Genomic DNA, 20,423 nt, shown 5'->3' with positions numbered 1-20,423 from the left:
ACTGTCAGTCACTATTAAACAAAAGGAGCTCAACCTAATTGGCCAACACAATCTATAATAAGCTCCTCCTCTTGTCATTTTGTACATCTTGCATTAACTGAAGGAATATTGAAGATGTGACTCAGCCTACTTTCTAAAAGATTCATGGAGTCTATGAAAATAAAGGCATTCTTTTCCATTTGCAAAGGTGTAAAATAACAAGTGAAAGATCCAATCAACCACAAATCATTGAGATGTTTGGTTATCCCTTTTAGAAGAATTAGGATGAGTTTGAGTGAGAGTTCATATCATAAATCTATAAACATCTTATGAAAAATTGATTACTTTTTGGGTGGTAGTAGATTTATTTTCTCAAAGGAAAATAGTTTGCTGAAACTAAACAAATCAGCTTGTAAGTTATAAACTATCTTCTAGGTAGAAATAGGATTGTAGTATATAATTTAAATTCTAAAAACTAATATTACATATCTTTTTCTTATTAATACAATTCTTATTATTAAATTTGATATTTGTGATTACTTGGCTGATAATTGAATACATAATCATTTTACCCTCTGATATTGACATCAAATATCAAAAAGGTCTAAATTAGCGAATAGATACAAAAAAAAACCACAAGTATAGCAAACCGTTATAAAAAGGCACTCAGAAATTGGATTTCATAATTTTTAATAATTAATCATAATTAAACTCCAATTCAATCAAATTAAATTAGAGACTTTTATATACTTATTTCAATAATTAAATTAAATTATGAATTTTTAGACTTTTTTCAATTAATTATAATTTAATTAATAAATAATAATTTAACTCGAACTAACTTCAATCTTTATTAATTCAATTCAAAATTCAACGACATCTAATTTTCGATTTCTCAAATAATAAATTTTCTAATTATTTTGATATTAGATGCATTCCTCGTAGGGTCACTTGTTCTTATCATTATATTATTTTATTTACGATATTATATATTTGCAGTTTTATGCATTAAATGGTGTCATTGTTTTTTAAATTAAAATTTTCTCGAGTTCATTTCAATTTGAGGGGTTGGTTAAAATGAATTTACACATCATTCATTTGCTAATGAATGATGTAAATTTAAAAAGTACAAATTTAATTAAACTAATATATACGTTCACTTAGTAATGAATGATGTAAATTGTGAATTTGATCCATTCAAGTTGAAATCATTTTACGAGAATTTTAATATTTTTTATTTTTATTTTATACACACATGAAACGTCAACATTTTTCAAAAGTACCATTTCCGGATGTAAGAAGTTTAACAATTCCGAAACTCAATTGACGTCCCAAAAAGTTTCCTATTCTTAATTTTGTTTCTATACTTAAAAAAGACAAATCAAAATAAAACGTTCTACTCATAAAGGGCCACTTAATTGTGTTTATATTTTTTTATTTATACTAATTTAATTAGTTTTAGTTTTTTTACATTCGACTGATGAATGTTTAACATTTAAGTGTGAACCTCATAGAATGTGCAGAGCACAATGTTGGTTAGGAAGATGCCAAAATGGCAAAACTCATTTCAAAATTCCTATACTTTGTTACCTTTTTTTTCTTGCACCGTATTACTTTTATTTAGAACGTTCACATTTAAAAAAAAATTATCTCTTCGATTTATATATTTTTCAAATTCGATTTCATGCTTTTTTTTTGACGGGACAAAATTTTATTATAAGTAAAAATTTGAAAAAAATATATTTATAAAAATTAAAATCAATATTTAGCAAATATTGTTATTGAAAAGATAACTTTAAAAAAAAAATTATGACATATTTAATAAAAAACATAAAATATACGGACCTCGGAAAGAGTTTAGCTTGCCGAACACGACTTTGCCACCAAATGTTCTTATTAAGCTTTACCTATTAACCAATTAGTTATATTTTAAATAATATAAACGCTAGACATCAAACTAATAAGGACGTGGATTCAATTACTCACATAAGCGCGCTCTTCTTTATAAATTATATAAAAAAACTTTACCTATTATAGGTTGATATACTTTTAATTATTTTATTTAATATTTTTAAAAGTTTGTTATTCAATAAATTTATATACTATTCATTTTAGTTCAATAATTCTTTTATCGATACGAGTTGTGAGTTGCCGTTTAGTCGCCTGTAAATGATTAACAATTTTCATATAGAAAATGACAAAACGCATTTATACGTTAAAATATTTAAATATTATTTCTCTTTTGATTTTTTTTTTAAATTATACTATAAGCTTCTATTTTAAATTTATTTAGTCATTTTAAAACCTGATGATTATGGTCAATTTTACCGACTTGTCAAGTTAGATGGAAATTTGGATACGATCTCACACTCGTGTTTTACGGTGAATATAATGCAGGCTTCTTTCTTGTCCAAAATAAATTAAATATAAAAACTAGATAAACACATAAATGAATAAAATTTTAAAATTACAAGTGCTTAAGATGGATTTAGTCTTCTTATTACAGAAACTATAATAAAGTTGTGTGTGTCCGCCACTAATAAATAGACGCAACTTAGTTACCACCAACCACAACACAAAAAAGATGAAAATACAAAGAAATACTTCTCTTTAGTTTACCAAAATCACATACCGCGTTTGACCTTGTAAAGCCCGTCTTCCATGAATCAAATGTAGAAGAAGAACAATTTAAAGACTTTTTCATTTCTTCAAAAATCTTAGTTTAATTTGCAGCACAAACTCAACCCAATCAATTACTTTAAATCCAGCCGATCTCCAGCTCATCTCTTACCCACCATCATCTCCACCAATCAAGCTATTCTGACACACCTACAAATACTCAACTTTCCTTTTAAATTCTCTCTCTTTTAATCAAATTTTCTCATCTGGGTTCTCTGATCAGAGCTTTTTTAAATCTGGGTTTGCCTCCTTTCGGGTTAATTTTCATTTCTTGGTGTTGGGTCCGCCATGGCGGACTTAGTGAAGCAAATTCTGGTAAAACCGATACAATTAGCTGACCAGGTAGTCAAATCAGCTGATGAAGCCAGTTCTTTCAAACAAGAATGCGCAGAACTCAAATCCAAGACTGAAAAACTCGGTGCTCTACTCCGACAAGCAGCTCGCGCCAGTTCCGATCTGTACGAGCGCCCCACTCGTCGGATCATCGACGATACTGAACAAGTTCTTGATAAAGCTCTCACTCTGGTTCAAAAATGTCGCGCTAATGGCCTAATCCAACGTGTTTTCACTATAATCCCGGCGGCCGCTTTTCGAAAAATGGCTTCTCAGTTGGAGAATTCGATCGGCGACGTTTCTTGGCTTTTAAGGGTTTCGGCCTCCGCCGATGAGCGGGCCGATGAGTATCTGGGTTTGCCTCCGATTGCTGCTAACGAGCCGATTTTGTGTCTTATTTGGGAGCAAATTGCGATTCTGTCAACTGGGTCTTTAGATGACAGATCTGACTCTGCTGCGTCGCTGGTTTCGCTGGCTAGAGATAATGATCGGTACGGGAAATTGATTATTGAAGAGGGTGGAGTTCAGCCATTGTTGAAGCTAGTCAAAGAAGGTAAAATGGAAGGTCAAGAAAACGCTGCGAAAGCAATCGGGTTACTAGGTCGTGACCCGGAAAGCGTTGAGTATATGATTCATACGGGTGTTTGTTTAGTGTTTGCGAAGATACTTAAAGAAGGTCCCATGAAAGTTCAGGCTGTTGTTGCTTGGGCTGTCTCAGAACTCGCTGCGAATTATCCGAAATGTCAGGATCTTTTCGCTCAGCATAATATTATTCGGTTACTCGTCGGTCATCTTGCGTTTGAGACGGTGCAGGAGCATAGTAAGTATGCTATTACTAGCCATAAGGCTATTTCGATTCATCATGCTGTTGTTTTGGCTAGTAATAATACTTCAGTAGATAAGGTAGCATCACCAGCATCGTATATCGATGATGATCATAGTCGAATTGCTCATCCTACGGGTAATCAGACGCCTAATCAATTGCATAATGTTGTTACTAATACTATGGCTATGAATGCTGCCTCGAAGCAGCCTCCGCGTAGTAATAGTAATAGTAATGGAACCAATGCTGTGAAGAGCAACAATGTTTTGAAGCAAAATAATGTAGCTCACCATCAGCAGAGTCATTCGCTTTCCGGGGTTAGCTTGAAGGGCAGGGACCTTGAAGATCCTGCTACTAAGGCGAAAATGAAAGCGATGTCTGCCCGAGCACTTTGGCAGCTTGCCAGGGGAAATTCGGCTATTTGTCGTAGCATTACTGAATCCAGAGCTCTCTTGTGTTTTGCGGTTCTGTTAGAGAAGGGAACTGAAGAGGTTCAGTTCAACTCTGCTATGGCATTGATGGAGATCACAGCTGTAGCAGAAAAAGACCCGGATTTACGAAGATCAGCATTCAAGCCTAATTCGCCCGCTTGTAAAGCTGTCGTTGATCAATTGTTGAAGATCATTGAAAAAGCTGATTCGGAACTTCTTTTACCTTGCATCAAAGCTATCGGGAATCTCGCAAGAACATTTCGTGCGACCGAGACTAGAATGATTGCCCCATTGGTTAAGCTTCTCGATGAGAGGGAAGCTGAGGTTTCCAAAGAGGCTGCAATCGCCCTTTCGAAATTCTCCTGCACTGACAACTATCTCCACCTCGATCATTCAAAGGCAATCATACAAACTGGAGGGGCAAAGCATTTGATCCAGCTCGTGTATTTTGGCGAACAAGTAGTTCAATTGCCGGCATTGCTTCTGCTAAGCTACATAGCTCTTCACGTTCCGGATAGTGAAGAGCTTGCGCAGGCAGAGGTGCTTACGGTGCTAGAATGGGCATCAAAGCAATCATTTGTGACTCAAGACGAAACGTTCGATTCATTGCTTCCCGAGGCGAAAAGTAGATTGGAGCTTTATCAGTCAAGAGGTTCGAGGGGATTTCATTGATTTTATATATCAAATTTTCTAAAGTATGTTGTTGCATATAAACTTCTTGTTTATTTATTAAATTGGTGCCATTTTGATGTTAATGTGAGTGTACATATAATTTAGTTCTGTTCTCTGATTGTTGTCAAGTATCAGAGTCTTTTTGATTAGCTGCAAATTACAGTCTATATTTGACATTGCTGTTGGAAAAATCAGCATCATCATCAACGTGTTTTCATTGCTTTTAAAAGTAAACTTTATGCGACTTGGTCTTACCAATCTATGAAAGTTCAACAATTTGTAGTGAAATGAATAGTGGACTACTATTTACCGCCCCAAATTACTACCCACCGCCCCAATTTTGACCAAACTACCCCTAATCTATTTTCAACTCAAAAAACAAAAAAAACATCCTCTCAACTTCCTCTCAAATCAAAATTCTCTAAAATCCATTACAAAATCTCAAGCAATAATCGGAGCCGATTTATGTCGGAATTGACGAAAGATAAAAGACGGGGATCTCCGGTAAGTAATTTAATTTCGGTTTTAATGTTTTTTAATTTTTTTTTTACGGGAACCGGTCATCGTCCGGCGATGGCGATGACCGGTTGCACCATCGCCGGCCGATGGCGATGGTGCAGCAGACCATCGCTGGGCGATGGCGATGGTCTGCTGCACCATCGCCATCGGCCGGCGATGGTGCACGCCATCGCTGGGCGATGGTCCAGCAGACCATCGCCATCGCCCAGCGATGGTCTGCCGGACCTTCGCCATCGCCAGTAGGGGTGTGCACGGTTCGGTTCGGTTCGGTGCGGAGTGTGATTTGCCAAAACCGAACCAAGCCATCCCTAATTTATTGAAACCAGACCACCTACTTCGGTGAGCGGTTTTTTCGGTTCGGTACACCGAAATTTCGGTTTTAACCGACCGAACCGCACCGTTTAACCGAAATTTTAACATCATCAAAGTTCAAAAAAAATTCATAACAAAATTAAAAAGACAAATCTGAAATAAAAAATTATCAGTTACAAATTCGAAACACATACACCAAATCAATAAGAAATAATCTCAATATATTACAAGCAAAATTACTATGTAATTATATAAACTGAAAAAAAAAATATTTTGTCTCTACAATTACAGATTTAAAAGTAAAAAAAATATTCTAAATAAAAATTCCACGCCGGCCGGAGATGAAACCGGCAGCCCTCGTCACTTACAATGACTCTTGGATTTCCCGATCCCCGCTCATCATCATCACTTCCGGCAACGGCCCAACAATGAAACAACAACCCTCATCTCCGCTCATCAAGAATACTTGTCCGATTTTCACCTTTTTCCTATATTTTGAACATACAAAACTAAGAAGAGAAAAGAGTAGTGAAATATTGAGGTTTTTAGTTTGATTTAGTTGATAAAAAAAGATGGAAGTAGAAAAGAAGATAAGAAAAAGATGATGAGTGTTGTTGAAATGGTGGGTGGAGGCGGCAGAGATGTAGAAGAAATGGTAGGGTTTTGAAGTTAGAAGAAAAGGATGTATATATAGTATTGAAGACAAATGACTAAAATAACCCTTCTTATTAATTCGGTTTTTTCGGTTCGGTTCGGTGGCCGAACTCTAAAACCAAACCGAAACCGAAAACCGTAATTTTTAGAAATCCTAAACCAAACCACTCCATATTAATTATTTTTCATTCGGTTCGGTTCGGTTTGGTGTGGTTTGACCCGGTTTTTCGGTTCGACTCGGTTTTTGCTCACCCCTAATCGCCAGGCGATGGCGTGCACCATCGCCGGGCGATGGTGCAGGCCGTCGCCGGGCGATGGCCAGGCCGCCGCCGGGCGATGGCCAGGCCGCCGCCGGGCGATGGCCAGGCCGCCGCCGGGCGATGGCCAGGCCGCCGCCGGGCGATGGCCAGGCCGCCGCCGCCGTCCGAGAGCCGTAAATCAATTTAATTTTTTTTATATATTTTTTAATTTAATAAATTAAAATTAATCGATTTAATAAATAATGAAATAACCTAATAATTAATTAAAAAAATTTAATTGAAAAATACAATTAAATTTTATTAGTTATAGGTGTAATTAAATTAAATTTTATTAGTTATAGGTGTAGTTAAATTAAATTTTAATAGTACAATTTTAGGTTGTATAATATAATTTTTTATTTAATTAAATTTTATTATATAGATTTAATTAAATTTAATTTTGGTAGTGCTATTATTTTAGATTTTAAGAAATAATCTTTAATTTTACGGACTAAATAAATTTAAGTATTTACAATTTAGAATTTTATTAATATATTTTTATTTGCTTAAGTTTAATAGTATAATTTAATGAATATTATTGTTTGTAAAATTGATAATTGCAGAAAGAAGGACCCGATAATGGTGGCAGGGGAAAGAGTAAGCCTATTATAGCTGAAGCTGATTTTGAGGAGTCGGGACAGCGAAATATTCGAAAGCGTGGTGTGAGTGCCTCAGTCCGACGACACAAGAAGGGGGCTCCTGCTATTGAGGGAGCTAGTGAGACGCCAGTCGATGATCAGATACAGGATGATCGGATGGAGGATGATGACATGGAAGATGATCGGATAGACGATGCTGATTTTGAGACTTCTGAGGACGAGAGTTTAGGACCAATCGTGAACATTCGACGGAGAAAGGGGAAAGATGGACGGTTTGTTGCTGAAACGTCATCAGGTAACTAAAATTTAACTATTTTATTAATTTAATAATAGTTAAAAGATATTAAATTTATGTTAATTGTTGTAATTGTAATTTCAGTGACGAGTAGAAGAGCCAGGACTGAAATACCTGCTTGAACTGTTAGTGATCCAGTGCCAGGTGGACCTGAGGACAAGAGTATTATTCCCAGTTTCCTTGGACATGTCGCTTATGGAATATGGACAGGGAAAGAGGAGCGAGGCACTCTGAAGTGTCAGAGTAGACATGCAGTTTGTAAGAGGTTGTCAGCATCGCATCATGACGCCTCGGACGAGGTCAAACACCTGATAGCCGAGAGTGGTTTGGCAGGCCTTCGTCTTCGTATTCTTTCGTGCAAAAGAATCTAAATCTGTGTGCGACCCTCTATATCTCTCACCCCGACAACATCTCAAAAGTTTTACCAACCCCCCTTTCTTGTGAGACGAAATAACCAGCTCAAACCCAATCCGTATAGCAATTCCCTTTGCCCAATTTATTGCTTCGGTATCACTTTCAAACCCGTTTTCATAAAAAAACCGTTCACTGTAATCGATACCGTCACTGCCATAATCTTCTAAATGAACCTGCAAAACGTAAATAATTAATATAAATAATTGTAACAATTTTCAGGAAAATAAATTAAAATTACACTAGTTAAATAAAATCACAATTATAAAATAACATTAAACACATGAATACAAAAATTTGCTAACAAAAAAAGTTAAATTTAATTGAAACTCTAATTAAAAACACTAACAAATAAATAGTAGTCCACATAAAATTTAATTAAAACACTAAACTTATATTATAACTAATAGAATTTAATTAATCTCTAACTAATAAAAATTAATTAATTTAAAGACATTTAATTATTTATTTCATTAATTAAATTCATTAATTAAATTTATTTATTTATTTATTTAAATTAAATAAAAAAAATGAAAAATATTGTCCCTCAGGGACGGAATCGTCCCCGAGGGACAATTGATCCAATGGGCCATCGCCCAACGATGGCGATGGCCGCATGGGCCATCGCCCAACGATGGCGATGGCCGCATGGGCCATCGCCATCTTTCGGCGATGGACCATTTAAAAATATTGAAAAAAAATTAAAAAAATTTAAAAACGAACGTAAAATAGAAAAAATACCTCGGCAAATCCGGATACGTTAGTTTCGGATGGTGGATATTCGTTTCCTGACGAATTACGAGCGTTATCCGTCATTTTAATCGAATTAGTAAATTCATTTGAGAGAACTCATTTTTTTTTGGTTCAGAATTTTTTATTTACAATAAGGGTAAAATGATAATTTTTAGGGCGGTGGCCAGTAATTTGGGGCGGCGAATAGTAAACTCCAATGAATATCATCATGGTAACGAAATATAAAAGCACTCCTCAAATTTTATTACAATTACTATTGATCAATTAATCTAAATTATCTAAATTTTTGTCAATTCTAGTTAAAACTTTCGAAAATTTTGTCTGATTTAAATGTTTTTTTGTTTCAATTATAATCGAATTGCGAGATTTATTAAATTTTTAAATTAAGAGAAGAAAAATTGAAATTTGATAAGGGCAATTGAAGCTCTGTAGGACTACCTATCCCCTCAAATTCGTAACTTACAGGTGAACCGCATAGAATATGACAACTATATAAGTAAAACAATAAATATCACGACAGCCACGTAAGTAAAAAATATATAATACGATATAATGTTGTAGCAATTTCTTTTTATCGGGGGACAAATTGTAAATCCTAATCGACAATTTTTTCACACCAATGATAACTGATACGGCAGTCACATACATGCTTGAGTTTTCATAATTCAATAAAATAATAAAATATATATTATTCAGGATAAAATTAACTTTTGATTAAAATTAGTAATAGCCAACTAGTGAATCAACTATTGCCACATGGCAGTTCAGTGAGCCATTTTTACATCAAACCAATGAGCATTTGCGATAGGGAATTTTTTAATTATTTTTTTTTATCATTTAATTTTCCACATGACTAACGCACAATTGGTTTGTTGCACGAATGACATGGCGCAACGGTTGTGTGCAATAATTTTTCTTGTATATATATGTTGAAATTATTGGATATTTATTGATGAATAAGCTGAGTTGGAACAGCTAGAGAAATAGATAAGGTGGGGGAATGCAATGTCTTGAAAAAGGAGATGGGTAGTTAGTTTTTGACCCCGGCTTTCGGCTTTGGTATTAATCGGACAGTTTTATCCGTCAATTTGACAAATTTAAATAATTACTCCAAGTGGTGATTTATAATACACTATTTGTTAATTTATTTACACTTTTACCCGTCAGTTTTATGACTTTTTTCTAACTTTTTTTACGAAAAATATCTTTTTTAAAATTTCACAAATACCTTTTTCGGTTTCGGGTTTTCACCCAATTTTGATTTTCAGTTTTTTTGGTTCGGTCGACCGAACCGACCGATTGCACAGCCTAAATTTTCAGTTTTTAATAATTTTTTTTATAGATTTTTTTTCTGAAATTCTTTTTTATTTTTATCGTGTTTTTATAATGTAATAATAGTGTATATATAGTGTATTTATGGTGTTTTTATAGTGTAAGAATAGTGTATACATAGTGTATTTTAAGTATTTTATAGAAAAATAGGTAGGTAGGAAATAAGAGAAAGATGGCTAAAAAACTATTTTTTTTAGAAAAACATTAATAAATTTTAAAAATTGAATTAAAACCGTTAGCTCACTAAATTTTATAATAATGTTTTTAAAGGTATATTAAAATATAATTTTAAGGTTTAAATTGAAATTTATATATTAAAATCTAGTATATTAACTCAGTTGACTAGCACTAAAAATAAACTCAAGGATTAAAATATTGTAAAGGATCATAATTATTTGATTTAAACATGAAAGACAAAAGCGTAAAATGCTATATGATCTTCTATATATGTATTATAATTTACGCTTTTATAGTTAATTGTCAGGTATAATTTAAATTATCTTAAAATTATGCTCTTTTAGAATGAATAATTTGATATTATAAATTGAGAACTAATAAAATTTAAAAATCTCTGAATTTCATTAAAATTTTATTTTTATTTTGAAAGTACTTTTAGAATTAAATAAAAGTTAAATTATCTTAGAAACATATTTTATTTACCTTTTCTTTTAATTTTATGCTTCGTCTTTTGATAGTTACGATATTTGTCAATTATTTTTTTAATAATAGAATGACCGCACGCCAATATAATAATTAAAATATATAATAATTTATTTTTATGTAGTTTACTGATTTAGGTAAAAATATTTTACGGTTATCGAACTATAGATCTTTTACAATTCGATAATCAATATTCCATTTGTTTTATTTTGGTAACCAACTTTTAGTTTCCTAAATAACTTTTTTTGCAGTATTTTTCCTAAAACTTAAAAACTTCCTCTCTAGTTATGAGCAAATTTATAGATGACGCAGTCAATTACTTAAATGAACTTCTATTTAGAAAAGGAGACTATTAAAGAGTTGTAGGGAAGGTAAAACTTGGATGAAAGGAAATTTTGTGCTTAGTCGGAGTTCTTTTTTCTATATATATTCAAGAGCATAATTCTAGAGAAAAAAACAATAACAGAAGAATCAAAGATGAATAAACGTAGGCAATATAGTTGGTCTGATCTACCAATGGACATCTTAGCTTCAATTTTCAAACTTCTAAAAGCTCGAATCGACATTATTCGTGTCGGAAGCGTTTGCCAATCATGGCGAAACTCAGTAGCCTATTATCACAGCAGTGCGAAGGGTAATGTCATTAGCCCTCTTGAGCTCCCTTTCCATGATTCTCTTCAAAAATACTGTTTTGATGGAATGAGGATTCCTAAATTCTTGAACTTTTATGTAACGATTACCTATATGGTTAAACCAACTTGTCAAGATTCTAAAAGTTTGTTTATTGAAGTTGATCATCATCACCTAGGGCAACACAAAGCACGCATATTAAACCTCGGCACACGAAATATCAAGAACGATATCAATTTTTATCGTAAAGACGTGGTTGATTCAAGAAATTATCATGTATCAGAAATATGCAGAAGACACACACTCAAACATTTTTCTGGTCCGGGTGCTGAAAGAATGACAAGTTTGTTCCGGAAAGTAATTGTTTATCCGGATAATGATCGGACTATTAAAGAAGACTGTGTGGTGTTTGCAATCGCAAGAGGATATTTGGTATACTGTAAATTTGGAGAATGGGATTGGAAACAGATGAACAAATATTGTTGGGAGTTTGAAGATATAATTGTTTATAATGGAAAAGTGTACGCTGTTGATCGGCGGAGTCGTCTTTGGGTAATTGGTTTTTCATCATCAGATTATTATATGAACTGTGTATGTGATCAGTTAATTAATGAGCTTCGGAGTAAAACTTTGGTGGAGTCTTGTGGAGATCTTTATCTATTAGTAACAGCGGCTGTTCGTCAAGAAACAAAAATTTATAAATTGAAAGATTGTAAATATTGGGATTTGGTCCAAAGCCTTAATGATCAGATTTTTTGCATTGGCGATGCCTATAATTCTTCTTATAATTCTTCATTCTCGATTTCAACCAAAGATTATCCGGAGCTAAATGAAAGCGTATATCTTGTCCGTCCGGTTAGTACGAAAAAATTATCCCTGGCTATGCCACTGACGTGAATGAATTGCACTTAAGGCATTCTCATGTTGTTACTTTAATGTTGTTTAACTTTGACATTGCAATTTTATTTAACATGTCTAATTGTAACTTTTTAAGTATGCGTAAACTCTTAAATATTTGAGCATTTTCTTTGCTATTTCTCATGGCTCTTTAGTATAATTTATATTCAATAAAAGAAGACGTTGCTAATTGCTTTTCATCCTAATCAAGATTATGGAATTTTCTGCTAAACCTCAACATAAGCTGTCATGTGACTTTAAGTGATTTTATATGTTTAAACTGCGACCGTTTGGAATTTATAATTCGAATACTACATTCGAATGAAGAGTAGTGTGGATATATGGAAAAAGCTTAAATATGTCATCTTAAAGTTGGAATTCCTTTATAACACTTGATCATACGTTGTACTTTTTATTAAGTAGAAGATAGAAGAAATATGAACCGAATCGACCAAATTTGTTTATTCGATTTTTCACACCTTTAATTATGTTCGTGATTTATTTCTTTAGAGTAAATAATATGTGCGAATTTTGGAGACTTAAAAATAGTCTGAAAACCAGCAATATTGTAGATTCTTAGCCATGCTCATATCTTGGATATGACATTTAATAACGTCATGTGTTATGCATTTAATGGATGGTCCATAATTTTATATTCCGAACTAGATTCACACAAATACTTTTCCATATCTGGATACATTACTAATTATAAGTATGTGTCTTGTGCTACAAAGTAGTTGGATTTATTGATCACATAAGCAGTAGTGTACTTTAATTTAAATATATTTTTTGTTAACCGAATTATAACCTTTTAACACCGGTGGAGCGGTGAAATGCGTAGAGATCGGAAATAACTTCATGCTTTCTCTTCGCTATATGGTTAGTCCGCGGGATAGATTGAGCTTTAAGAAATAGTCAATGGCTTTATCAATACACAAATGTATAACTCTCTAAGAATTTCAATTGCGCTTACTTAGATACAAATTCGGATCAAGAATTTAAAATAAATAAGTAAAGAAACTAATGTTGTAATTGATTCAAAATGTTTATAACAAAAAAAATCCTCATTTATATTAAATTTGGGCCTCAAGGGTACCCAATTTTATGAACGGATGAGGAATTAAATCCTTCCCGATTGACCACACGCGCTCGCCGTCTGGTTTAGGCATACTATTATTTTTGATTTTATTTTTTGCATCACAAAAACTGTTAGTATTCAAAAGTCCTTTAATGTTAGTAATTTATCTTGTAACCAATGCATTCAAAGCCAAGATTTTCTTTGACAATGAATTACATCAATAATTATTTCTGTTTTATTTCATTTCATTATAAATGAGGCATAGTCTTCCTTCTCAAAAAACACTTTAACACAGACATTTTTTTATCACATGAGTTTCTTTGAGCAATAAGAAAAAAGGTGTTATAGAGCGTGTAGTATAGTCTAGTACTACCGTATCGTTTGGTTGTTTTATCCTGAAAGCGACGTGGTTGATAGATTTCTTGGACGAAGAGAGGCAGAGTCGCGAAGCGCCTTAAAGCCTAGTCCGTGACTCGGCCCGTAGCATCAGTTTTTAGTATTTTTTGTAATTCTGTAATTTACTAAATTGTATCAACAATTTTAAGACGTGTTTAGTTTCTGCCATGGATTCTATTGATGTTACTTTTCTAATACCTCTGCTTTTGACGCTAACAAACTCTTTCGTTTTGAGAGTTTGCACTTCAATCGTTGGAGGCAGAAAATTGAATTCCCTTTTGTAATGAAAAAGTAGTTTTTGTTTTAATTATGAATATGTATGTTATTGATAAATCTACTGCTGATGATGAAAAAAAAAACATAATGCTGATTTGCAACAGTGGACGACCAATGATTACTTGTGCAAGAATTTTCTTCTTAATGCACTCAGTGATGATATATATGACTACTACAACAATGACAAGAGTGCAAGGGAGACTAAGGAGGCGCTGGAGGAAAAATATATATGACACAAAGGGGGTTGGCACAAAAAAATATGTTGTGAGCCGTTACCTCATATATCAGATGACAAATTTGTCGAGGTGACGTCTCATGAAATGCAGAAAGTCGCGCATGAGATTATTTCCGAAGGTATGATATAATTATAACTTAAATTAATTTTAAAATTATTCTCTTTTAGAATGAATAATTTTGATATAAATATTTTATAAAATGAGAACTGATAAAATTTAAATAAAATTTTATTTTTATTATAAAAGTACTTCTAGAATTAAATAAAAAGAATTTAATGATCTTAGAAACATATTTTATTTACCTTTCCTTTTAATTTTAAGCTTCCTCTTTTTATACTTGCGATATCTGTCAATTAATTGTTTAGTAGTAGAGTGACCGCACACCAATATAAATAAATATATATAATAGTTTATCTTTATGTAGTTCACTGATTCGGCTTAAAATAATTACGGTTACCAAACTATAGATCTTTTACAATTTGATAATCAACATTTTATTTGTTTATTTTGGTAACCAACTTTTAGTTCCCTAAACTTTTTTGCAGTATTTTTCCAAAAATTTAAAAAGCTTCCTCTCTAGTTGTGAGAAAAAGTATAGGTGAAGTAGTCAATAATTAAATGAAATTCTATTAAGGAAAGAAGACTATTAGAGAGTTTTAGGGCAGGTGAAACTTGGATTGAAGGAAATTCTGTGCTTAATTATCTTCTTATTTATCGGCAAACATACCAAAGACAAAAAAAGTTGGAGTCCTTTTTTCTATATTTATTCAAGAGCATAATTATATTATTATTATATATAGAGAAAAAAACAATAGCAGAAGAATCAAAGATGAATGTACATAGGCAATGTAGCTGGTCCGATCTACCAATTGACATCTTAGCTTCGATTATCAAACTCCTCGAAGCTCCAATCGATATTATTCGTGTCGGGGGCGTTTGTCGATCATGGCGTAATTCAATTTCGTATTGTTGTGACTATAAGAAGAATATCCTTAGCCCTCTAAAATTCCCTTTTATTTATCAAAAGAAAAAAATCCCTTTTGATGTCTCTGTTGATAAATACTTATTTAACGAAACTTGTAAATCCAAGTTTCTGCTCTTATACTTTCATCTAACCGTTACCTATTTGGTAAAACCAATATGCGATGATTCTTCATCACCAAGCAACAAATTCTTGATTGAAGTCGATCATTGGAACTTAAAGAAACACGAAGCACGCGTTCTAAATATCGTCTCAGAAAAGAAAAGTCATGATAATACGTTTTTTCATCGTAACTATGAGATTGATTCAAGAAATTATCATGTATCAGAAATATGCAAAAAATACACACTCAAATATATGTCCGGCTCGAGTTCTGACATAATTCCTTTCTTTTATAAGAAAGTAATTCTCTATCCGGATAATGATCGGGAAGACTGTGTGGTGTTTGCTATCAATAGAGGAGAGTTGATTTACTGTAAATTTGGAGATTGGGATTGGAAGACGATGAACACAAATAATTGGGAGTTTGAAGATATAATTCTTTATAATGGAAAAGTGTACGCTGTTGATCGGCGGAGTCGTCTTTGGGTTATTGGTTTTTCATCATCACATTATTACATGAACTCTGTATGTGATCAGTTAATTGGTCAGCGTCTTCGGAGGAATAGATTGGTGGAGTCTTGTGGAGATCTTTATGTATTAGTATCAGTGCTTGTTCATCAAGAAACCAAAATTTATAAACTGAAAGATTATAAATATTGGGATTTGGTGCAAAGCGTTAATGATAGGATATTTTTCATTCCTGCTAGCTATACTTCATATGATTCTTCATTCTCGATTTCAGCCAAAGATTATTCGGAGCTAAACGGAAGCTTATATTTTTCTGTTTGAAAACAATGGATTCGATGGCAGAACATTTTACCGGGGTATCTGTCCGTCAGGTTATCCGTGGCGCCTATGCCATTGATGGGAATAATTTGTACTCCAAAACATTTTCATGTTGATACTTAAGTTTTGTCAACTTTTTTACATTGCAAATCTGCAATTATATTTAATATGTCTAATTGATTCATTAAGTCTTTGCTAACTTATTAGGCAGAAGATGTAAGAGATGGAGGAAGTTGCTCGTCATCTCTAATTTCTTAATAAGTCTCATTATTTAGAGTTGTAGCCTTAAGCGTGCGTAATCTCTTGAATATTGGAGCGTTTTCTTTACTATTTCTCATGGCTCTTTAATATAATTTCTATTCAATAAAAGAGAAGTTGCTAATGGAGTTGTTTTTCCTCCTAATCAAGATTGTAGAGTTTTATGCGAAACCTCAACACAAGTTGTGTGACTTTATCTATTTAAGTGAAATTGCATGTTTAAACTATACGCATGTATACAACCCTTTAAAAATTAAAGGCTTAATGGTAAAAAAATCCAAACCTTTACAGCTTGCTGTAATTTTATCCAAACTTTTTAATTTTTGCAATAATATTCAAATTGCATTATTTTGTTTTAATAATAACCAAATTGCACTTTTTATATGAATTTTTTTTGAGTTTTTTTGCCATTTCTTGAGACTTTTACTATATTATTATACATCAAAAAATAATAATAACCTAATATCTTAATTGAAAGGCTTAATGGCAAAAAAAATCCAAACCTTTACGACTTGTTGCAATTATATCCAAACCTTTTAATTTTTGCAATAATATCCAAATTGCATTATTTTATTGCAATAATATCCAAATTGCACTTTTTATGTGAATTTTTTTGAGTTTTTTGTCATTTTTTGGGACTTTTACTATATTATTATACATCAAAACATAATAATAGCTTAACATCTTAATTAAAAACAACAAATCTAGCCATCAATTTGACTATTATTGCTACAAAAAATAAAATTTGGATATTATTGCAACAAAATAATGCAATTTGGATATTATTGCAAAAATTAAAAGGTTTGGATATAATTGCAACAAGTCGTAAAGGTTTGGGTTTTTTTTGCCATTAGGCCTAATTGAAAACAATAAGTTCAGCCATCAATTTGGCTATTATTGCAACAAAAAGATGAAATTTAGATATTATTGCAAAAATTAAAAGATTTGGATAAAATTGTAACAAGTCGTAAAGGTTTAAGTTTTTTTTATCATTAAGCCAAATTTAAAATTAAAGCACACTATTCAAATAGAAAATAGGGTAATTATAAAAAATTTAAATATGTCGGCTCATAGTTGGAATCCATTTTCATGACATTTTATCATACATTGCACTTTTTATTAAGTTGAAGAAATATAAACCAAATTGACAAAAGAAAATGCTATTTAACTTATCATTTTATATCACCATTCATTCTATTTCCCATCTTATATGACAGTGTTTCATTCGTTTAATTACCTTCCTATATACATCAGAAACATCTTTTAAACCATGTACTCTTTTATTGTCCCATTAGATGATTTAGAAAGACGGTACATAAAAATGGGTTAAATAGCATCATTCAAATAATTTGCCCATTCGATTTTCCACACATCTAATTATGTTTGTGGTTGATTTTTCTTTTTTTTACTAAATAGTATGTGCAAATTTTGGAGACTAATCTGGAAGTCTGAAAACCCAGCAATTGTTTTCCGTGACAAAAAAATCGTCTCAATTCTTTTTTCAGGAAAGGGGCAGTGTTTGAATGTATTTGGGAAAGTAAAACTTAGACCGATTGAAAAATCCTAGTAGATTTCAACGTACCATAGACAAAAAAGGACTCTTTATGTGTAATTTAATATTTATATTTGTCTCCATAGACAATTAAACCTTTTTCCATTGATGAATTAAGAGCATTATTATAGAGAAAAAAACAATACCAGAAGAAGCAATTATGGGAACAGATAAATTATGTTGTTGGTCTGATCTACCAATTGACATCTTAGCTTCAATTATCAAACTTCTAGAAGCTCGGATCGACATTATTCGTGTCGGAAGCGTTTGCCAATCATGGCGAAACTCAATTGCCTATTATCGCAGCAGTGCGAAGGGTAATGTTATTAGCCCACTTGCACTCCCTTTCCATGATTCTCTTCAGAAATACAGCTCTTGTCGAATCAAGACTCCTAAATTCTTGAACTTTTATTTAACGATTACCTATATGGTAAAACCAATTTGTCAAGATTCTAAAAGTTTCTTGATTGAAGTTGATCATCATCACTTAGGGCAACACAAAGCACGCCTTTTACACCTCGTCACACGAAACAACGATACTAGTTTTCATCGTAACGGGGTTGTTGATTCAAGAAATTATCACGTATCAGAATTATGCAGAAATTACACACTCAGATATATATACGATTCGAGTTCTAATAGAAAAATTTCTATATTCAAGAAAGTGATTATTTATCCAGATAATGATCGCACTAGAAGAGAAGATTGTGTGGTGTTTGCTATTAATCTAAGCGGAAATTTGATTTACAGTAAATTTGGAGATGGGGATTGGAAGATGATAAGCAAAAATACTGATGATTTTGAAGATATGATTGTTTATAACGGACAAGTGTATGCTGTTGATTGGTGGAGTCATCTTTGGATTATTGATTGTTCATCATCAGATTATTTTATTAAATCTGTATGTGAGTCAATTCGTGAGGGTCCTGCGAAGAATAATTTGGTGGAATCATGTGGTGATCTTTATCTAATAATAGTGAGTGTTCACAAAGGAATCAAAGTTTATAAACTGAGAGATTGTAAATATTGGGATTTGGTGCGAAACATTGATGGTCGTTTTTTTCCCGTCCCGAAGCGAATCACTGATGATCGTATTTTTTTCGTCCCGATGGGCTATAATTCTTCATTCTCTATTTCGGCTAAAGATAATCTGGAGCTAAACGAGATGTTATATTTCTTTTCTTTGCATACACCGGAATAATGTGTATTCCAAAACATTACATTACCATTCTCATGTTATTTTGGTCATTCTTTTACGTACATAGTACATTGCAATTTTACCTAATGTATGTTATTGATTCATTATAATATATAATTCTACATTCAGCTTATAATTAAACAAACATTTAGTTGATAATAACTGATCAGGCAGATTGTGTAAGAGATGGGAAAATTAAATTTTACATATGACTTTTACACAAGTACATCTCTGATTTGCTAATTGGGTTTGTTTCCCACTTAATCCAGATTATGCAATTTTCTCTGTAACTTTAGTACTCAAGTGGAGTCGTGACCGTATTCGTGTGCATATAGTCATTTAAAATTTAGAGTCAGACTATCCGACCCAATTAAATAAGATGGATTTAAAAGTGTCATCGTTGGAACTTATTCATCACACTTCATGTAAAAGTTTTGATGTAAACAAAAGATGTGAAATTAAAAGATAAAATATGTTTAATATTCGAATATTTTAAATTTTTTTTCATTTATACCCTAACGTGGAAAAAAAATCGTTTGTACCATTTTTTAGGTTTTTATGTTTCATCTCTACATTAAAGAGTTAAATTGACCTCTTTTTATTTGGAAAAAAGTTCAAAACAATCCTTTATTTTTAGCATATATTATAATTAAACGTTACTGTTATTAATTGTATAAAACACATTCTTCCTCAAAAAGTTTAACAAATAATAAATTTTAAATTTAATTTATATTAGTTATTAATAATTGTAAAATTAAAAAACATAAAGCAAATGCTCTTTATATAAAATAAGGTCGGTTTACGAAAAAAAATTAAAAATATTTCCGTAAAAGTATTTTCTCCAAAAACGTTTGTTTCTAGAACATATCCAACATTTGATCAGCTCTTCAAGTGAATAGCATAGCCTCGTTGGACCTGCTCTTCACGAAAAACAGCTCCATGTTGGATCTCTTCAAGTGAAGAACAAATTCTTCAAGTATTTTTTTTAAATTTAAGTTAATTAATTTTTTTAATAAGTTTTTAATATTAAATCAATTATTTGAATTTATTTGAACGTTTTAAAAGTTAAAAGATTTATTTGAATTTTTTAAAATATAAAATAATATAAAATAATTTTTATATTTAGTTGTTTTTAATACTTTTATCATCAGATTAATTGAACTGTCAAAAAATTTAATTTTAGGATAGAGATGAAATATAAAAACCCTTAAAAACTACAAACAGTTTTTTTTTTTATATCAGGATATAAATGAAAAAAAATTCAATATGAGTGATTTTTAA

General features: G+C 32.0%; 5 protein-coding genes across 5 annotated transcripts; all 5 read left to right on the top strand.

Annotated features, from left to right (window-relative positions):
- The first annotated feature begins 2,531 nt into the window (after nucleotides 1-2,531).
- Nucleotides 2,532-5,000, top strand: LOC126677594 (uncharacterized). The gene has a single exon (XM_050372282.2). It carries the CDS (start codon nucleotides 2,947-2,949, stop codon nucleotides 4,915-4,917), a length of 1,971 nt encoding a protein of 656 aa, XP_050228239.1. The 5' UTR covers nucleotides 2,532-2,946; the 3' UTR covers nucleotides 4,918-5,000.
- A 1,670-nt stretch (nucleotides 5,001-6,670) lies between these two features.
- Nucleotides 6,671-8,177, top strand: LOC126677595 (uncharacterized). The gene is made up of 3 exons (XM_056105530.1): nucleotides 6,671-6,835; nucleotides 7,265-7,595; nucleotides 7,680-8,177. The coding sequence occupies exons 1-3, from the start codon at nucleotides 6,671-6,673 to the stop codon at nucleotides 7,715-7,717; spliced, it is 534 nt and encodes a 177-aa protein (XP_055961505.1). The 3' UTR covers nucleotides 7,718-8,177.
- Nucleotides 8,178-11,267: 3,090 nt separating this feature from the next.
- Nucleotides 11,268-14,261, top strand: LOC126678554 (putative F-box protein At3g25750). The gene is made up of 2 exons (XM_050373448.1): nucleotides 11,268-12,236; nucleotides 14,133-14,261. Exons 1-2 carry the CDS (start codon nucleotides 11,268-11,270, stop codon nucleotides 14,259-14,261), a joined length of 1,098 nt encoding a protein of 365 aa, XP_050229405.1.
- An 832-nt stretch (nucleotides 14,262-15,093) lies between these two features.
- LOC126678553 (putative F-box protein At3g25750) lies at nucleotides 15,094-16,137 on the top strand. The gene has a single exon (XM_050373447.1). The coding sequence runs from the start codon at nucleotides 15,094-15,096 to the stop codon at nucleotides 16,135-16,137; it is 1,044 nt and encodes a 347-aa protein (XP_050229404.1).
- Nucleotides 16,138-18,077: 1,940 nt separating this feature from the next.
- Nucleotides 18,078-19,159, top strand: LOC126678552 (putative F-box protein At3g25750). The gene has a single exon (XM_050373446.2). The coding sequence runs from the start codon at nucleotides 18,105-18,107 to the stop codon at nucleotides 19,143-19,145; it is 1,041 nt and encodes a 346-aa protein (XP_050229403.2). The 5' UTR covers nucleotides 18,078-18,104; the 3' UTR covers nucleotides 19,146-19,159.
- The last annotated feature ends 1,264 nt before the right edge of the window (nucleotides 19,160-20,423 follow it).

This window comes from Mercurialis annua, linkage group LG4, assembly GCF_937616625.2.
Source record: "Mercurialis annua linkage group LG4, ddMerAnnu1.2, whole genome shotgun sequence".
NCBI lineage: Eukaryota > Viridiplantae > Streptophyta > Magnoliopsida > Malpighiales > Euphorbiaceae > Mercurialis > Mercurialis annua.
This window is presented reverse-complemented; position numbering and strand designations above follow the sequence as displayed.